General features: G+C 45.4%; 1 protein-coding gene across 1 annotated transcript in view; it reads left to right on the top strand.

Moving 5' to 3' along the window:
• Positions 1-4187: 4187 nt before the first annotated feature.
• The window catches only part of ADGRA2 (adhesion G protein-coupled receptor A2), a 280253-nt gene continuing 267076 nt past the window's right edge, over positions 4188-17364 (top strand). The window contains exon 1 of the mRNA XM_033948774.1: positions 4188-5070. Coding sequence (XP_033804665.1) covers positions 4832-5070 — 239 coding nt within the window. The 5' untranslated portion in view covers positions 4188-4831. The remainder of the gene's footprint in view (positions 5071-17364) is intronic.

Genomic DNA, 17364 nt, shown 5'->3' with positions numbered 1-17364 from the left:
GACTGGCTTGGTGTGTTCTGAGGACTGGTTTGAAAACCCCCGATCTGGCAATATGGGCCATTTGAAAACCGCTTACCTTCCCTGCTCTTAGAAGTACCCCCTGTGTTTTCTGGGTGGTTGTCAAAACCTAGGGTTAACAGATGTCTGGATTTACCCGGACATGTCCTCTTTTTAGATGACTGTCCAAGTGTCCGGACAGGTTTTCAAATAGAGAATGACACGGTGACAAAATTTATCACCGTTCCCGTCCCCGCGGATAACCGTGGGAAATAATTCCATGCCATTTTCTAGTGTCTATTTCAACCTCAGTCCTTCTACACCAGCATTCTTCAAAGCAAAGCTTGCGGGTCAGTGGTTGTGGCCATTCATACTCTGATTCTTATGTAAGCCAAGGATAATGAAGCCATTGTGACATCACTGATGTGATTGGCTCTTAGGCACTGATGGAATGAGGCATTATGACATCACAATATCTGCTCTGGATACCAGAGACTGTCATTCTGTAGTGTCTGTTTCAACCTCAGTCCTTCTGCCCCAGCATTCTTCAAAGCAAAGCTTGCGGGTCAGTGGTTGTGGCCATTCATACTCTGATTCTTCCCTCTCTCTTTAAAGAATGACATGAAGATGGTTTCCCACGGTTATCCGTGGGGACGGGAACGGTGATGAATTTTGTCACTGTGTCATTCTCTATTTTCAAACCCAGCAGTTTGTCTGCATTTTGAAAAGTGTTGAGCTCGGGGCTGCATCTGGAGGGCCTCTGCGCATGGGTGGATGCAATGCGATGATGTCATACACATGCACGCATGTATGTGACATCATCGTGTCACATCCACACATGCATAGAGACCCTCCTGACACCACCCCAAACCGATGAGGTTTGTGTGGGGCAGGGGTTGGGAGGTAGAACAGGAATAAATGCTGATTAAGGACCAGCAAAGCTTTCTGTTGCTGAAAGCTAAAAACGTTAGCAGTTTCGAAAACAGCTGCATTAAAGACACTCGGTCAGCTCCTGGCACTGAAGAACCAATTCTCCACTAATTGAATAGAGAGAGCACGCTGATAGACTAACCATTTGCAATTACTGCTCAGAAAAGGGCAGGTTAGACTGAAGGTCTTTAAGAAGGGCTTGCTTGTTTCTATGAAAAGTTGGAAGAAATATTGTTTGATCCAGAACATTTCCCTTGGAGGGAACAGGAGTCAGAAACATTGGCGAAAGTTAGAAGGACCAGCCCTAGGTGAACTATGAACCATGCATCCCATGCCCATCCATAGTCCAGCATCATTCCTTCTCTCAGCTAATCCTTCCCCTTCCTCAGGGGCAGCCCTTTAATGAGGCCAACTGAAGCGGCGGCCTCAGGTGGCACTCTTGAGGGAGTGGCATCTTGATGCCAGCCAGATGTCAGCTATCTGCTATTTGATTCTCTCTCTCTGCCGCTTCCTTTCCCAGCATCTAATGCTTTCACCCTTCTCCCCCAATTGTCATTTTTCCCATTCTCTCCCTCCCCCGCATCTACCTTTAGTTTCATGTAAAAGTTGACGGTAGCGATTCCATCCTGCCAGTCTCTATGTCTTCGTTCCACTTTAGCTTGCCCCAGTGGAAACAGGGGGGTTAGAGAGGGTGGGCCGCAGTAGAGAGAAGGTGCAGGGACTGGCAGCAGTGAATTGCTACCGCCGCATGGCAACTTTTACGGAAAGCACTAGCTACAGGGGGAAAGCATTAGATACTAGGAAGGGGAGTGGCAGAGAGGCTGGCAGCAAGATGCTGCTCCCTCAACAGTGCCACCTGAAGATAGATATTGGACTTGGGGGAGGGAGTGGGAGAAGGGAGAGATGTTGGACTCAAGTGAAGAAAGGAAGGAAAGATAGACTTAGGGATGGCCTAAAGGAGGAAGGAATAGATTTGGGAGATGGATGGGGAGGGTAGAAGAGCTAGAAAGGGGACAGGGAGAGAAGGCAGAAATATGTCAGGAGGGATGCCCACTTCTTCATGCCACTGAAGGCGCACTCCCACGCCTGGCGCCCCCCTCCCAAACATCCTCTATCCTCCTCCTTCCCCCCCCCCCCACACACACACACATAAAAAAGGCAGGAGGCACCTGAGCCAATCATGGACTTCCTCCCTAAGGAATGACCTGACTGTGGGGGGCTCAACAGAAGGAGGGAGTGGGCATCCCTCCTACCATAAGTTTGGCAGGCAGGCGGCCGACAGAAGCCCTGACAGTGATAGGAGGCTGCTTCGCCTGTCAGGGCTCTGCACCGACCCAATCGCTCACTGAGCGATTGTCTGAGAGTTTGCATGCACCTCTGTGCAAATTTGATAGTGAATCAATCCTTGTTTAAAAATCAGCCAACAGTGATTGAGTCGCTATCTTTAATGAATCTGGGCCTTAGAAATTCACACTTGCTGCTCATGCCAGCCCCAAGCCTTCCTTCTGACACAACTTCCTCATCCTGTGAACAGGAAGTTGCATCAGAGGGAAGGCCGGGAACAGGTATATGCAGTGAGTATGAGTCCCTGCTCACTGCAAGCAAATTTAAAAGATACTGAGAGGTTAGGGGAGTGGAGTTAAGAGACTCCTGATTGCCTGGGGGAGTCGGGGTGGGGGAAGGAGAGAGAGATGCCAGGAGTCTTCAGCTGCTGGGGCTTGGGAATCTCTGTCAACCACACCACAACTGTGCCGCTGTTGGGTGTGCCTGAGTTCAAAGTGGATGGGCCTATGCCCACTCAAACCCACTCATGGTTATACCACTGTATTAACACTGATTTCAGCGGGCAGGAGAGGCTGCTACCTGCTTAAATTGCTTGTGCCCACCCAGCTGACAATATTCAGCCACATTTAACCGTGCCGCTGAATATCGGCACTCATCAGCCTTGTTCCAAGTGGGCAGATTATGTAAGGTTACCATATGGCTCCAGAAAAAGGAGGACGGAGTCAGACATCTGGGTTTTACTTCCATTGAAAGCAATGGAAGTAAAATCCGGATGTCCCAATCAGTTATCCTTTTCCTGGAGCCATAGGGTAACCCTAACGGTATGCAGGGTCAAAACCAAGAGTGAGGAGGGTGCTGGCAATATTCAGGATGGGCACCTGCATAGCTTGAGTTCCTGAATAAATTCATGTAGACCAGTCTGAGCTCCCCTGGGAGAACAGTACAGAAAATTGAATGAATGAATGAATGAATGAATACATAACCAGATATTTAGGATTTCATAAAGCAATCCTAACTGTGCTTGGTTAGCTATGAGGGTGTCAGAACTGAATTTCAGCTGGTATCCGCATATCTTCCAGTACCCTGGACCTACCTGAATTCTTTGGTGGTCCAGCAGGACAATGGGAGCACAACCAAACCCCACTGCTGTTCCTAGCAGCTGCATGGTAAAAATGGCCACCATGACCTCTAGCGGTAGTCTTGTGGTACTTCTGCTAATGTTTTATGTTTTATTAACATTTGATATACCGCTTAAGCATATTACATATCTAAGCGGTTTACAATAAAATACAGGTACTTAGAACTTTCCTAATACCATGAGACTACCACTAGAGGTCACAGCAGCCATTTTTACTATGGAACCTCTAGGGACAGGATCCAGTGGGGTTCTGCCTCCATTATCCTGCTGGACCACCAGGGAGTTCAAACAGGCCCAGGATGGCCTATTCTGAGGGGGGTGGGTGAGGAGGGGATCTTGATTGTTGGGGGGGGGGGGCATGGATGCAGGACTAATGCCAATCCCAGATGATATTCAGGTGGGACTGGCAAATGTCCCAAGGTCTGACACACTCCAGTCAGTTGCCATATTCATGATGCCCAGACATTTTCCCCAGCATTGAATATCAGGGCCCAATTCTGTCTGTGGCCTCAATGTTTTATAAAATTGCTGATTGCCATAGGTTGAATATTGACAGGTATTTATGTGTTTGCTTTCTTTTAATTAGGGGAACTATAGTTTCACTTTTAAAACGTCATATCTATAAACGAAACAGAAAAAGTTTAACCCAGTGCTACCTCTGGATATAAAGAGGCAGCTGGAGTTCCAGCACCCCCCCCCCCCTTAACACACAAACTCATTTGCACACTGAGGAATGGATTGGAAGCAGGGGGCTGGGAAGATGCAGGTAGGTGGCAGGAGAGCCTTACGGAATGTGAAAGCAATAAAGGTCGGTTTGAATCGAATTTGATGTTGGGGCTGGTTCCAATGAAAGACTATCAAGCCTGTGAAATCCACTCAGGGAAAATGCTGAGGGGGAGGTGGTCTAACCCGGCTTCAAACCAGACAGAGGGGGGATTGGGTCTGGTGTGGGGAGAGCTTTAGGACCCAGCGGCCTCTTGTGTGTAAGCGCAGGAGGAGGTGGAGGAGAAGAGGGGCTGGGATTCATCCTGGCATGGAGCAGCAGCTGGAGTCGGGAAAAGCCTCCAACGAGATAGTGCAGGGACGAATCCGCTAACCTCCCTCATTAGAGGGGAGGAAAGCAATACCCCCGGTGCAAAAGGGGGGGATCGTTTATTCTCTATAGGAGGAGCAACAGGGCAAACAAGTTGCAAGGAAAGGGCAAAAAGGCTGACATTACTTTCGTCTTATTTGATGATTAAGCCTTACATGCTTGAACTTCTGCTCTCCGTGCAAATTGGATACAGGCTGCAAACTCTTCCCCCCCCCCCCCCCCCCCCCCCAAAGCCTGCAGTTTAAAGCGGTGCCGCTGCTTATTTCCTATGGAGCCTTGACTGACCCAGAACTGCCCAGAGGGTGACCAGAAGCGGCGGCGGAGGAGTCCCCCCTTAGGATGGGCTGACGCGAGGCTCCCCCGGGCTGGAAGCTGCCGCTCTCTCCAGGATGCCGTGGGGGGCTGCGGGCTGCTCGTGCTGGCGGCTGCTGCTGCTGCTGCTGCTCTCCTCCGCCTCGCTGGGCTCGGGGTCCCAGGCGTGCCCCGTGGCCGGCTGCAAGTGCGTGGGGGAGAGGACGAAGCAGGGGCTCGGCCACCCCAGCGCCGCCCGGAAGAAAGTGGTGTGCAGTAACGAGGAGCTGCTGGAGCCCCCTGATCCCCGCCTCCTGCCCAACAGGACCGTCACGCTGTGAGTACTGCGCGCAAACCGCTGGCCAGATGTGCTGGAGCGACGTAGACGCGTTCCACAATGTTGCTTTCTCTTCACTTGTCAGCGCGCCTTTATTTTTTTATCGTCTCCACTGGTCTGGCTGGGTCATTCATTCAGTCTGTTGGGGGGATTTCTGTTCTCTAGTTTCTTATTTCATTCTGAGTTTCTTTTTCTAGATGACACTATTTTCAGCCCCTTCTTTGGGGGGAGGGGGGTCGCCCCCCCCCTTACGCCTTTTTGCTTGGTTCCATGAAAGCCGTTGTATTCTTTAGATGGTGCCACTCCTGAGCTTTGGGGGGGGGGATGTGAAAGATACTAGTTGCCTTGTCCCTTTTATTCAGTAAGGGGAAGAAACGGGGGGGGGGGGGGAAGGCAGGGACTGTACTGATGCTGCTCTTTAGTACCACCCTGGCACAAAAAGCTGCCAACTCCGGTGGGTTTATGGGACACCTTGGCCAGATGTGTGCTACAGACTAATGACAAGAGTTTGCACTTCATGTAATTCTTTGCCCTAGAATAGGAGGCAGTGTAATTAGGGCTTAGCTCCACTGCAGGAAAGAAGAATTAGACACAAAGCATAGACTCTCTCTTTGCTATGGGTAAGGTGGTCTACTGAGAGAACTCTTCAGGGACTTCTGGGGAAACAATTTTGAGATTCCTGTTGCAAAGAAGTCTGAAGCAACTGTTTTACTAGAGCATGTCATTTCCTCAAACGGGGCCAGTCCATCCATTAAGGAAAACTAGGCAGTTACCGGGTAGGGGGGGGGGGGGGGAATCAAAGAGCAGCTGTAGTCAAAGAAGCAAAACAATAGATCACGACAGCCACATGTACTCAGAATTTTCAATTTAATATTTAAAAGCGTTAATAATAATAACAGTTTATATACTGCAGGACCGTGAAGTTCTATGCGGTTTACAATGAATTAGAAAGATTCTATGAATTAGAATGGTGTCAGGTCAAAAGCGTGCAGGGACAAAGGCGCACCCAGACAATTGAGCGCAGCGTGGAGGCGTGAGCCGCTCAAAATTACTGTTTTTAGGGCTCCAACGGGGGGGGCGTGGGGGGGAACCTCCCCCCCCACTTTACTTAATAGACATCGTGCCGCGTTGTGGGGGCGTTATGGGGGGTTTGGGGGGTTGTAACCCCCCACATTTTACTGAAAACTTCACTTTTTCCCTGTTTTTTAGGGAAAAAGTTAAGTTTACAGTAAAATGTGGAGGGTTACACCCCCCAAATCCCCCATAACGCCGGCGCGATGTCTATTAAGTAAAGTGGGAGGGGGTTCCCCAACAAAACCCCCCGTCGGAGCCCCTAAAAACAGTAATTTTGAGCAGCGCACGCCTCCGCGCTGCGCTCAATTGTCCGGGCGCGCCTTTGTCTTTCGCGCTGTTGTCTATGAACCATTAGAATGAATTACAATGAATTAAAAAGATTCAATGCAGTTTACAATGAATTAGAAGATTCTACAAATTGAATGGAACATTCATAGCTAGAGATTAGTGGTTAACAGTTTACGGGATCAGATTTGGGGGCTGAGATTGTGATGTTACCTAGAACAGGTATGTTTTTAGATGTTTCCTAAATTCACCATAGTTGTTTGAGTGCATAATTAGTTTTTCCAGGTCTTGCCCCCATGTGGCTGCTTGATACGATAGAAGATGTTGATGGTGTCTCTTAAATTTACATCCTCTAGCCCAGTGGTCTCAAACTCAAACCCTTTGCAGGACCACATTTTGGATTTGTAGGTATTGGAGGGCCTCAGAAAAAAATAGTTAATGTCTTATTAAAGAAATGACAATTTTGCATGAGGTAAAACTCTTTATAGTTTATAAATCTTTCTTTTTGGCTAAATAATAATATTGTCATTTATGGTTAAAAAGACATATGATTAAGAAACTGTGATTATGATAAACATACCGAAGGCCTCAAAATAGTACCTGGCGGGCCGCATGTGGCCCCTGGGCCGCGTGTTTGAGACCACTGCTCTAGCTGATGGGGAAACGAACTAAGGGGGGAGGAGTTGGTTATCGGCCTCAACTTAATGGGGAGAGTCGTAAGGCTGCGCCTAATACCCTTGCACCAACCCTGTTGACAGCTTGAAGCGCTAGGGATGGGGACTCGTACATTGCCGTTTTGTGGCTTTGGCATTTCAAAGCTAACATTCAAAGTGGTGGGCACTGGAGGATTGACTTGCCCAGGGGTCACAAGGAGCAGCACTGGGATTTATTTATTTATTTTTTTACATCTTTATTTTAAAACCAGCATAAAGTGCAATATATTATCAATCAATTAACTCAATAGACAGCACTCAATTCCTTCTAATGATATAATAAATCCATAACCCCCTCCTCATCCCCACCCATCCTTCCTAAAAGTGTAAAAACATTTACTATAATGCAAATGGACAAGATAAACAACCTTGCAATCCAATAATAAATTAATTACATACCCACCCATCCTGGATGCATATAATCAAAGGGCAAAATCCAATAATCAATCTTTACAAAATTTTGTCAATGGGTCCCAAACATCCTTAAATTTTTTTATAATGTCCCAATTGTATTGCTCTCATATGTTCAAATTTATAAGTCTGGCACAAGGATTCCCAACAAAAACTATAGTTTAATCCAGGGGTCTCAAAGTCCCTCCTTGAGGGCCACAATCCAGTCGGGTTTTCAGGATTTCCCCAATGAATATGCATTGAAAACAGTGCATGCAAATAGATCTCATGCAGATTCATTGGGGAAATCCTGAAAACCCGACTGGATTGCGGCCCTCAAGGAGGAACTTTGAGATCCCTGGTTTAATCTGTCCAAATTTTTCCAGTTTTTCAGAATAAGTTTTATAGCGACTCCCGTCACGATGAAAAGTAATTTGTTGTTATGGGAAGTTATTAGACTCTTGGCCCTCATCAACCTGCCAAACAGCACTGTATCATATGTCAATGCCAGTGGATTTTCCAGTATTCTATTGATTTGACTCCAAATGAATTGCCAAAATTTAAGTATCGAGGGACAAAAGAAAAGCAGATGGTCCAGTGTCCCTATATTGAGATGACAGTGCCAGTGTCTATTTGACTTAGAACTATCTAAATTTTGTAATCTAACAGGGGTCCAAAAACTTCTATACAACAAAAAAAAAAATCATGTTTTGTCTCATAGATGCTGACGCTGTACATCTCATCCTCCAAGTCCAAATTCGTGGCCATTAAGACGCAGAAATCTGCTGCTTAATCTCAGTGCTCCAAATATCTTTTAAGCTCGTTTTTGATTTCATATTCCAATATTCTGCACTGGGATTTGATCTAACAACCGCTGGGTGCAGACTGCAGAGGCAGCAGCTCAGCCAGCGAGCCACAGCCCTTCCCCTAGCAGGGGGGTCTCAAAGCCCCTCCTTGAGGGCCGCAATCCAGTCGGGTTTTCAGGATTTCCCCAATGAATATGCATGAGATCTATGTGCAAGCACTGCTTTCAATGCATATTTGTTGGGGAAATCCTAAAAACCCGAACTGGATTGCGGCCCTCAAGGAGGGACTTTGAGATCCCTGTACTAGGGGGAAGGCATTATAAGGACCTTAGCTTTACCTACTGTAGTTGCCCTGGATGTGCATGTCTAGCTCAGATCAAGTTTCTGTTCCCAAGGCACATCTCCATGGCCAGAGCAGAGTACTTTATTAGCTCCTGGGTTAACCTTCAGCCTTGCCCTTACACACACATACAATTAACTTCCTGATCCAGCATCATTCCTTCCAAATGATCCTGTAAAACTGCAAATATTAAACTTTGTTTTATTTCTTTATTAGTTTTATAATTTTGACAATCAAAATCAAAGCATAAGAAAAAATATCATGAAATTAGAAATATCATTAAATCCACATAATTCAAGGAAAATTTATTATTTACCTGTGAGATCTAGGTCTCAAAATCCCAATCGGCAGAATTTATCTGATCTCCTAGAGAGGTCAGAAGTTGAAACTCGGGTACCAGCTACACTATTAGTACAGTTTGGCATTGATTCAGATAATAATAATAACAGTTTATATACCGGAGTACCGTGAAGTTCTATGCGGTTTACAAAAGATTCAAAGAAGGATACAAATTGATTGAACTTAAAAGAGGTGAAAGATAGTGGTTAATAGGTCAAGAGAACCGTTATTGAGGATGAGGAGATGTACGGGTCAGCTGTCTAGATACTTCAGGAACTGATGTGTTTTTAGGCGCTTCCTGAATTCCTCGTAAGTAGTGGGCGAGAATAATTGTTCTAGATCTTTACCCCATAATGCTGCCTGATGTGAGAGAAGGTGACCATGGTGTTTTTTCAGTTTACATCCTCTAACTGGGGGGGGGGGGGGGGGGGGGGGGGAAATGAAGTTCGAATGTGAGCTTCTCTTGTGTCTGTTGGCTGAGAAGGAGAAAAGGTCAGTTATGTATTTAGGGGCTAGTCCGTATAGTACTTTAAAGCAGAGGCAGGCGAACTTAAACTTTACGCGTGCTTCCATCGGTAGCCAGTGTCACGTGATCAAATTTCTTTAGCCCAAAGATTAGTCTGACCGCTGCATTTTGCATCAATTGTAAACGTCGCATATTCTTTTGGGAAATTGCTAAATAGGCGATGTTACAGTAATCAAGTTGACTTAGTACGAGGGATTGTACCAGGATTCTGAATGCTGACGTATCAAAATATGATTTAATGGATCTAGGTTTCCAGAGAATGAAAAAACCCTTTCTGATTAAGGAGTCCACCTGGTCTTTCATGGTTAGGCATTGATCCAGGGTTACACCCAGTATCTTCATGGTAGACTGAATAGGGTAACTAAGTTTAGGGAATGGATGTTAAAAATATTCTTCAAATATAAAGATGTTCCCTTTTTGTCTAATATTATAAGAATGTACCCAGATGTTTCACATCCGACACAGAGGAGAAGGAAAGTTTCTCATATTGAGACCTAAGGTGGTTCAGTTGGAGGCGACCTTTGTTCTGAGATACCCCTGTAAATGTATAATAATTTATAAAGAGAACAGATATGTTTTTTATGAACCGCAGCAGTTATCTAAATTTATTACTTCTCAGGATAGTAAGTGATAATTAATCCTGATTCTCAGATCATTTACGTAGATAAGGAATGTTCCATGGCAGTCGACCCTCCTTTTGGTTTTCCTGGTTATGTAATTTGTTTGTTAATTTTCAGCAATTTCAGCACCGTCTCCATCTGATTGTGGACTAACTATATTGTGTATTCAAAAAAATTTTCCTTGAATTATGTGGATTTAATGATATTTCTAATTTCATGATATTTTTTCTTATGTTTTGATTTTGATTGCCAAAATTATAAAACTAATAAAGAAATAAAATTAAAAGGCTAGGGGGCGGAGCTTGACAAGATGGCGGCTCGAAGCAGCACGCCGACACCGTAGCAGACCGAGTGTTTTTCCTACCCAGAAATGGTTAAAAGAAAGCCCAAGCGCCCGGGGCTACCGGGTGAGCGATTACCTATAGTCGGCCCGATGGACGAGTTCGTGCAGCAAAGCAGTATCTGGAGAGTAATGCCTCGGCTGGAGGGGAAGCGCTGGCTGAGGCGTGTCTCCCTTCCTTTGAGGGTGTCAGCCTCTCTCAGGAGGAACAGAGTCCTCCGGCCCGCCCTGATGCGGCGAAAGCTGAAGCTGGTGCAGTGGGAGGAGAGCAGCCGATGCCGAGTTGTATCCAGGACGCCTTCCTGCTTGCCCGGCAGGGCGAAGTTCTCGGAGCCATTTGGAAGCAGGGGGAGTGCGCAGTTTCATCTAAGCAGCCGCGAGGAGAAGAGGATCGGATAAAAGTTGTTTCGGGAATATCTGCAGCAAACGCAAGTACTTTGGCTCTACTAGGGGCAACCAGAACTGAGTTTTTGCCCTTACCTAAGCCTAAAATCTTCAATATGGAATCAATTTGGGAGGCTATTTCAAATCTCCAGTCTACTCTGGGGAAACCAGATACAGCAACTTTCTCAAAATTTTACTGCGGTACTATCGGAAAATTTGGATTTCAAGAATAGAGTCTCGGTATTGGAAAATAAATCAAATGACTGTGACACCAGAATAAAATCATTGGAAGCGCAAGCACTAACGGGTTAAAGATAGTGCAAGTTTATATTTCAAACAAGAAATGGTGGAAAACTCCATCAGGAGAAGTAACTTATGTTTTGATTTTGATTGTCAAAATTATAAAACTAATAAAGAAACTTTTGTTTTATTTACATAAACGTGATGAGAGCAATTTCCAAAATCCCTTATATCCAGGTAAGTCAGCAAGCTGAAGCATTTCCACCTTCTCTGCAGATAAAATTAGGTGTTGCTGCTGCTTAAACCTATTTTACTTTGACTGCAAATGTTCTTTGTCCCCCATCACCAGAAGCTGCCACCATAGGTGAGAGCCTAGTTTGCCTAAGGGTTAAAGCCAACCTGTCTCCTTCTAGAAGTAATACTACTATATATGTAGATAAAGATGAATACGTTTTTGACTAGTTAATATTGTCTTCCTCAGGTCCAAACAAAATGGATAGGTTTGAGCAAAAGATAACTGTCAGAAACTACTAGTGAATCCTAAAGCACAAGTTACTGTGATAGGGGAGAAGGGAAATAGAGAATGACACGGGGACAAATTTTGACAATGAGTTTTGTCGCTGTCCCTGCCCCATTCCTGTAAGCTCTGCCTTAACCGCACAAGCCTCGAACACTTATGATTTTAAAGAGTTTGAGGCTTGTGCAGACGAGGACAGAGCTTAGGCATTGGTGGAATGAGGCATTATGACATCACAGTCTGAGCTCTAGAATGTTGCTACTTATGATTTTAAAGTGTTTGAGGCTTGTGCAGATGAGGACGGAGCTTAGGCATTGGTGGAATGAGGCATTATGACATCACAGTCTGAGCTCTAGAATGTTGCTACTTATGATTTTAAAGGGTTTGAGGCTTGTGCAGACGAGGACGGAGCTTAGGCATTGGTGGAATGAGGCATTATGACATCACAGTCTGAGCTCTAGAATGTTGCTACTTATGATTTTAAAGGGTTTGAGGCTTGTGCAGACGAGGACGGAGCTTAGGCATTGTTGGAATGAGGCATTATGACATCACAGTCTGAGCTCTAGAATGTTGCTACTTATGATTTTAAAGGGTTTGAGGCTTGTGCAGACGAGGAAAGAGCTTAGGCATTGGTGGAACGAGGCATTATGACATCACAATCTGAGCTCTAGAATGTTGCTGCTTATGATTTTAACGTGTTTGAGGCTTGTGCAGATGAAGACGGAGCTTGCAGGAACGAGGCAGGGATAGGAAAAGACCTCTACAGGATAGGAAAATGGTTACTGCGGGGACGGGGAAAAATTTGTCCCCAAATCATTCTCTAAACGGGAGTTAATACATTACAATTGAACTAGAGCTGTTCTGGATCTGATGGGGGGGAGAGTGTCAAAGAATTCCTCTTCTAATGCTGCACCATGGCTTCTGAGCCCGATACCACCTGAAATTGCTAGTAAATCAGTGTATTTATTATTGTTGGTCCAATGCTTTTTTCTCTCTCTCTCTCTCTGTGTTTGGAGAGAGCCAGAGTTGAGAAGTGGTGCAATTTCCTGCAGTGCAAATGGAGATAACGGAATCTGGCTGGGTGACTAGCCCCAACACAGTCGCATTCTTTCCCGTTAACAGCTCTTGGTTCCCTTCCACCTTTTCCCATCTGCATCACATCCGCTAAGTACCACACACTGAGCCGAATGGTGGACTAGGAGATAACAGGAAGGGAAAGGGAAAAAACAGGCAAAATGCAAGAAAAATATAAGATTATTTTGAGGAGGAGTGCGTGCACGTAAGGCAACGCAGTTGAATTTTCTGCTTAGCCAGGCTCTGTAGGCATCATTTATTGACATTCTGAAGAGAACACTAGCTAATTAATAGATACATTTAGGGATGTGATGTTTTTAGGTACTGTCTAGTTTGTCATTAAATGACCAGAGTTGTATTAACTTTATTTAAGCTGCTAAATAAGTACGTTGGGTACACTGTCACAGTCCAGCTGAAATGTAACTTGCATGGCTGGGGCTCTTCTCTCTGGAAAAAAGGAGGCTCAGGGGAGATATGATAGAGACCTTCAAGATCATGAGGGGCATAGAGAGGGTGGATAGGGACAGATTCTTCAGACTGAGGGGGACAACAGGTATGAGGGGGCATTCGGAGAAACTGAAGGGAGATAGGTTCAAAACAAATGCAAGGAAGTTTTTCTTCACCCAAAGGATCGTGGACACTTGGAATGCGCTACCGGAGGAAGTGATCAGGCAGAGTACGGTACATGGATTCAAACAGGGATTGGACGGATTCCTGAGGGATAAATGGATCGTGGGATACTGAGAGAGGTGCTGGGATGTAACACAAGTATAGAAAGCTAACCAGGTAATAAGTATAGAAAGCCAACCAGGTCGTGCATGGGCAAGACCAGAGGGTGAGGACTTTGATGGGAAGATAGGACTTTAATGAGAAACCAAGGTGGAAAGGGGCCCCTTCTGGTAATTCAGACAGGTCGTGACCTGTTTGGGCCGCCGCGGGAGCGGACTGCTGGACAGGATGGACCTATGGTCTGACCCGGCGGAGGCACTGCTTATGTTCTTATGTTCTTATGTCAAGTAGTACGGTGATCAGAGCTGTGTATACACTTCTCCCTCCTTATTCGCGGTTTTAGCACTCGCGGTTTTGATTATTCACAGTTTTTAGCTTGCTGGCTCCTCCCCCCCAATTACATCAGCTTGCACAGAGAAATCGCCGATTCCAAGCGTTTACAAAGAAAAGCGCCGATTCCCTGCAGTTTCTTCACCGTGTTTTGCCTCTCCTTCGGGAACAGGCCAGGTCTCCCGCCATGTTGTTTGCGGTTTCACCATAGTCACGATGGTTTTTAATAGAAAACAGCTAATAACGTATAAAAAAAAAAGTTATTCGCGGTCTTTCAGTATTTGCGGTTCTGTTAATCCCCTATCACAGCGAATACGGAGGGAGAAGTATATGTGCTTATCTGATACGCTTTAATAAAGACACAACATTGAAGGCGTCGGTGCAGTGCGCCACAGGTTCAAGGAAAGCAAACAAAATGTTGGGTATCATTAAGAAGGGTATCACGACCAGGATGAAGGAAGTCATCCTGCCACTGTATCGTGCAATGGTGCGCCCGCATCTGGAATACTGTGTCCAGTACAGGTCGCCGTACCTCAAGAAGGACATGGCGGTACTTGAGGGAGTCCAGAGAAGAGCAACTAAGCTAATAAAGGGTATGGGGGACCTCTCATATACTGACAGATTGAAAAAACTGGGGCTGTTCTCCCTGGAAAAGCGGAGACTTAGAGGAGACATGATAGAAATCTTCAAGATCCTGAAGGGCATAGAAAAAGTAGACAGGGACAGATTTTTCAAATTATTGGGAACCATAAGTACAAGGGGGCACTCGGAGAAATTGAAAGGGGACAGATTTAGAACAAACACTAGGAAGTTCTTTTTTACCCAGAGGGTGGTGGATACATGGAACGCGCTTCCGGAGGCTGTGATAGACAGGAGCACGTTACAGAGCTTCAAAGAAGGTTTGGATAGGTTCCTAGAGGACAAAGGGATTGAGGGGTACAGATAGGAGCAGAGGTAGGTTATAGGGATAGGAGTAAGAGGTAAGTTATAGAAATAGGCAGGGACCACTGCTCAGGCAATAGGCCTGACGGGCCGCCGCGGGAGCGGACCGCTGGGCGAGAAGGACCTCTGGTCTGCCTCAGCGGAGGCAACTATTTATGTTCTTACTTTTTCTATATAGTACAGTGCACTTGGTATCGTGCACGACAATTCACATTCTGATAATTCTGCAACAAAATGTTGGTTCATAGACAACCCCGCGAAAGACAAAGGCGCGCGCCGACAACTGAGCGTAAGACGGAGGTGCGCGTCGAAGAAAATTACAGATTTAGGGGCTCCGACAGGGGGTTTTGTTGGGGAGCCCCCCCCCAGTTTACTTAATAGAGATCGCGCTGGCGTTGTGGGGGGTTTGGGGGGTTGTAACCCTCCACATTTTACTGTAAACTTAACTTTTTCCCTAAAAACAGGGAAAAAGTGAAGTTTTCAGTAAAATGTGGGGGGTTACAACCCCCCCACCTCCCACAACGCCCCCTCAACGCGGCGCGATCTCTATTAAGTAAAGTGGGGGGGTTCCCTCCCACACACCCCCGTCGGAGCAGTAAAAACAGTAATTTTGTATGGCGCGCGCCTCCGTGCTGCGCTCAATTGTCTGGGCGCGCATTTGTCCCGGCGCGCTTTTGACCTGACACCAAAATGTTTATAGTTTCAATACCAAATCTTCAGTCAACATTAGAGGTGATAGGATTCCCACTATCTATCTATCACACATTCGGTGTAACCTCTTTGAGGGTCACTTAACATAAACATAAAAATTGCCTTAGTGGTTCAGACCAATGGTCCATCTAGCCCAGTGGCCCATCCAGGCCATTAGTACCTGGCAAAACCCCAAATAGTAGCAATGTGCTATGCTACTGATCCAGGGCAAGCAGTGGCTTCCCCCATGTCTGTCTCGATAACAGCCTATGAACTTTTCCTCCAGGAAATTGTCCAAACCTTTCTTGAATCCAGCTACGCTAACCGCACTTACCGCAACCTCGCTCTGGCAACGTGTTCCAGAGCTTAACTATTCTCTGAGTGAAAAAAATATTTATTCTTAAAATTTATCGACCACTTAAATCTAAGCGATTTCCATTAAAAACATACATAGCATTATAACAGACATCATGGAAAACAAGAGATGACTGTCGGAGCAAAGCTTTAACAATTCACAATACTAAAATAATACCATATTACAGTACAACGTCGGGCTCTTCCACTTCTATATTTCCCATAAATTCAGACTACAATCAAACACTATCGGCCGTGTGATTATGCGTTTCTCAGTAGAATGACATTATCAAAATTGCAGTATCGAAATCATAATTCTCCTTTCTTTACGTCTTGTAAGATAGCTGTAGCATAATCAATGCCCCCCTCATGTATCGCTTGCATGCGTCAACAAACAATTGTGTTTTTTCGGCATCTTCTTAAAGCTCAAACAATCGGTACAAAGTCTCAACCTGGGTTCGGAAGCTGCAAACTTCATGGAGGGAAGAAGGGGGGAGATTGCCTTAATGTGAAACATCTTGGGATTTCAGTCTGGAGCAATTTTGGCACTGAAGAGAAAATTGGAGCAAAGATTTGAAAAATCCTCTCTCAGTTTGATGCTGCCATTTAGTTCTTGCAGGAAAACAGAACTTATTATGGACTGTGTTCAATATGTCATACACATCCCTCCCCCCCAAAAAAAAAAAGAGAGAGAAACTGAGTAGCAACTTGAAGTGAATTCAGTGGTCGTCTCTGTCTGCTGGGACGTTCTTCTTGGGTACCATCTTCACTTCACAGCTGCTGGATCCAAATGGGACGGGGATCATTCTATCCATATTTACAATGTCTGACTACTCTTGGTGTCTTTTTTTTTAAATTCATGTCATAGAAACATAGAAAGATGACGGCAGAAAAGGGCTACAGCCCATCAAGTCTGCCCACTCTTCTGGCCCACCCTATCAAGTCTGAGTTCTAATGACCCAGATCCTTAGCTCGACCCCCAAAGGGATCCCACGTGGATGTCCCATTTATTCTTAAAGTCGAGCACGCTGGTGGCCTTGATCACCTGCACCGGAAGTCTGTTCCAGTGATCTACCACCCTTTCTGTGAAGAAATACTTCCTGGTGTCACCACTATGTCATCTCCTATAAAACTAGGGAATACACAGATAAGCAACTGCTCCTCCAGTCCTCAAATAAACTGAAAATGTGAGGGCTCATGAGGACTACAGGGCCCAAACAAATAGCCTAATATGATATTGCTTTCAGCCTTTCCCTTTACATCCGTGCTGCCAAGTGTTATGGTGGGTTGTTTAACTCAGAATTTTTAAAAATTTGTTCTGAGTTTCCCTTCTATTGTACTCAATCTGTAAACAGAGTCGAGCCCCTTTTTTGGAGAGGACTCGGTAAATAATTTTCAAATTTGGTTTAAAGCACTATTTGGTACTGCGCCCACCTACCTTCTGAAACACTTTGTTCTCCAAAACAAACTCCGCCTCTCACATAGAACACTATTATTCGTCTTTCTGAATCCCAAAGGATGCCAATTCAAAAGATTCCTCGACAAGACACTTTCCTTCCAAGCAGGAATCTGGAACAATACTTTAAGTCAGTGTTCTTCAA

The sequence above is a fragment of the Geotrypetes seraphini genome, chromosome 6, assembly GCF_902459505.1.
Source record: "Geotrypetes seraphini chromosome 6, aGeoSer1.1, whole genome shotgun sequence".
NCBI lineage: Eukaryota > Metazoa > Chordata > Amphibia > Gymnophiona > Dermophiidae > Geotrypetes > Geotrypetes seraphini.
The sequence above is the reverse complement of the archived record's forward strand: the minus strand, read 5'-3'. Positions and strand labels throughout refer to the sequence as shown.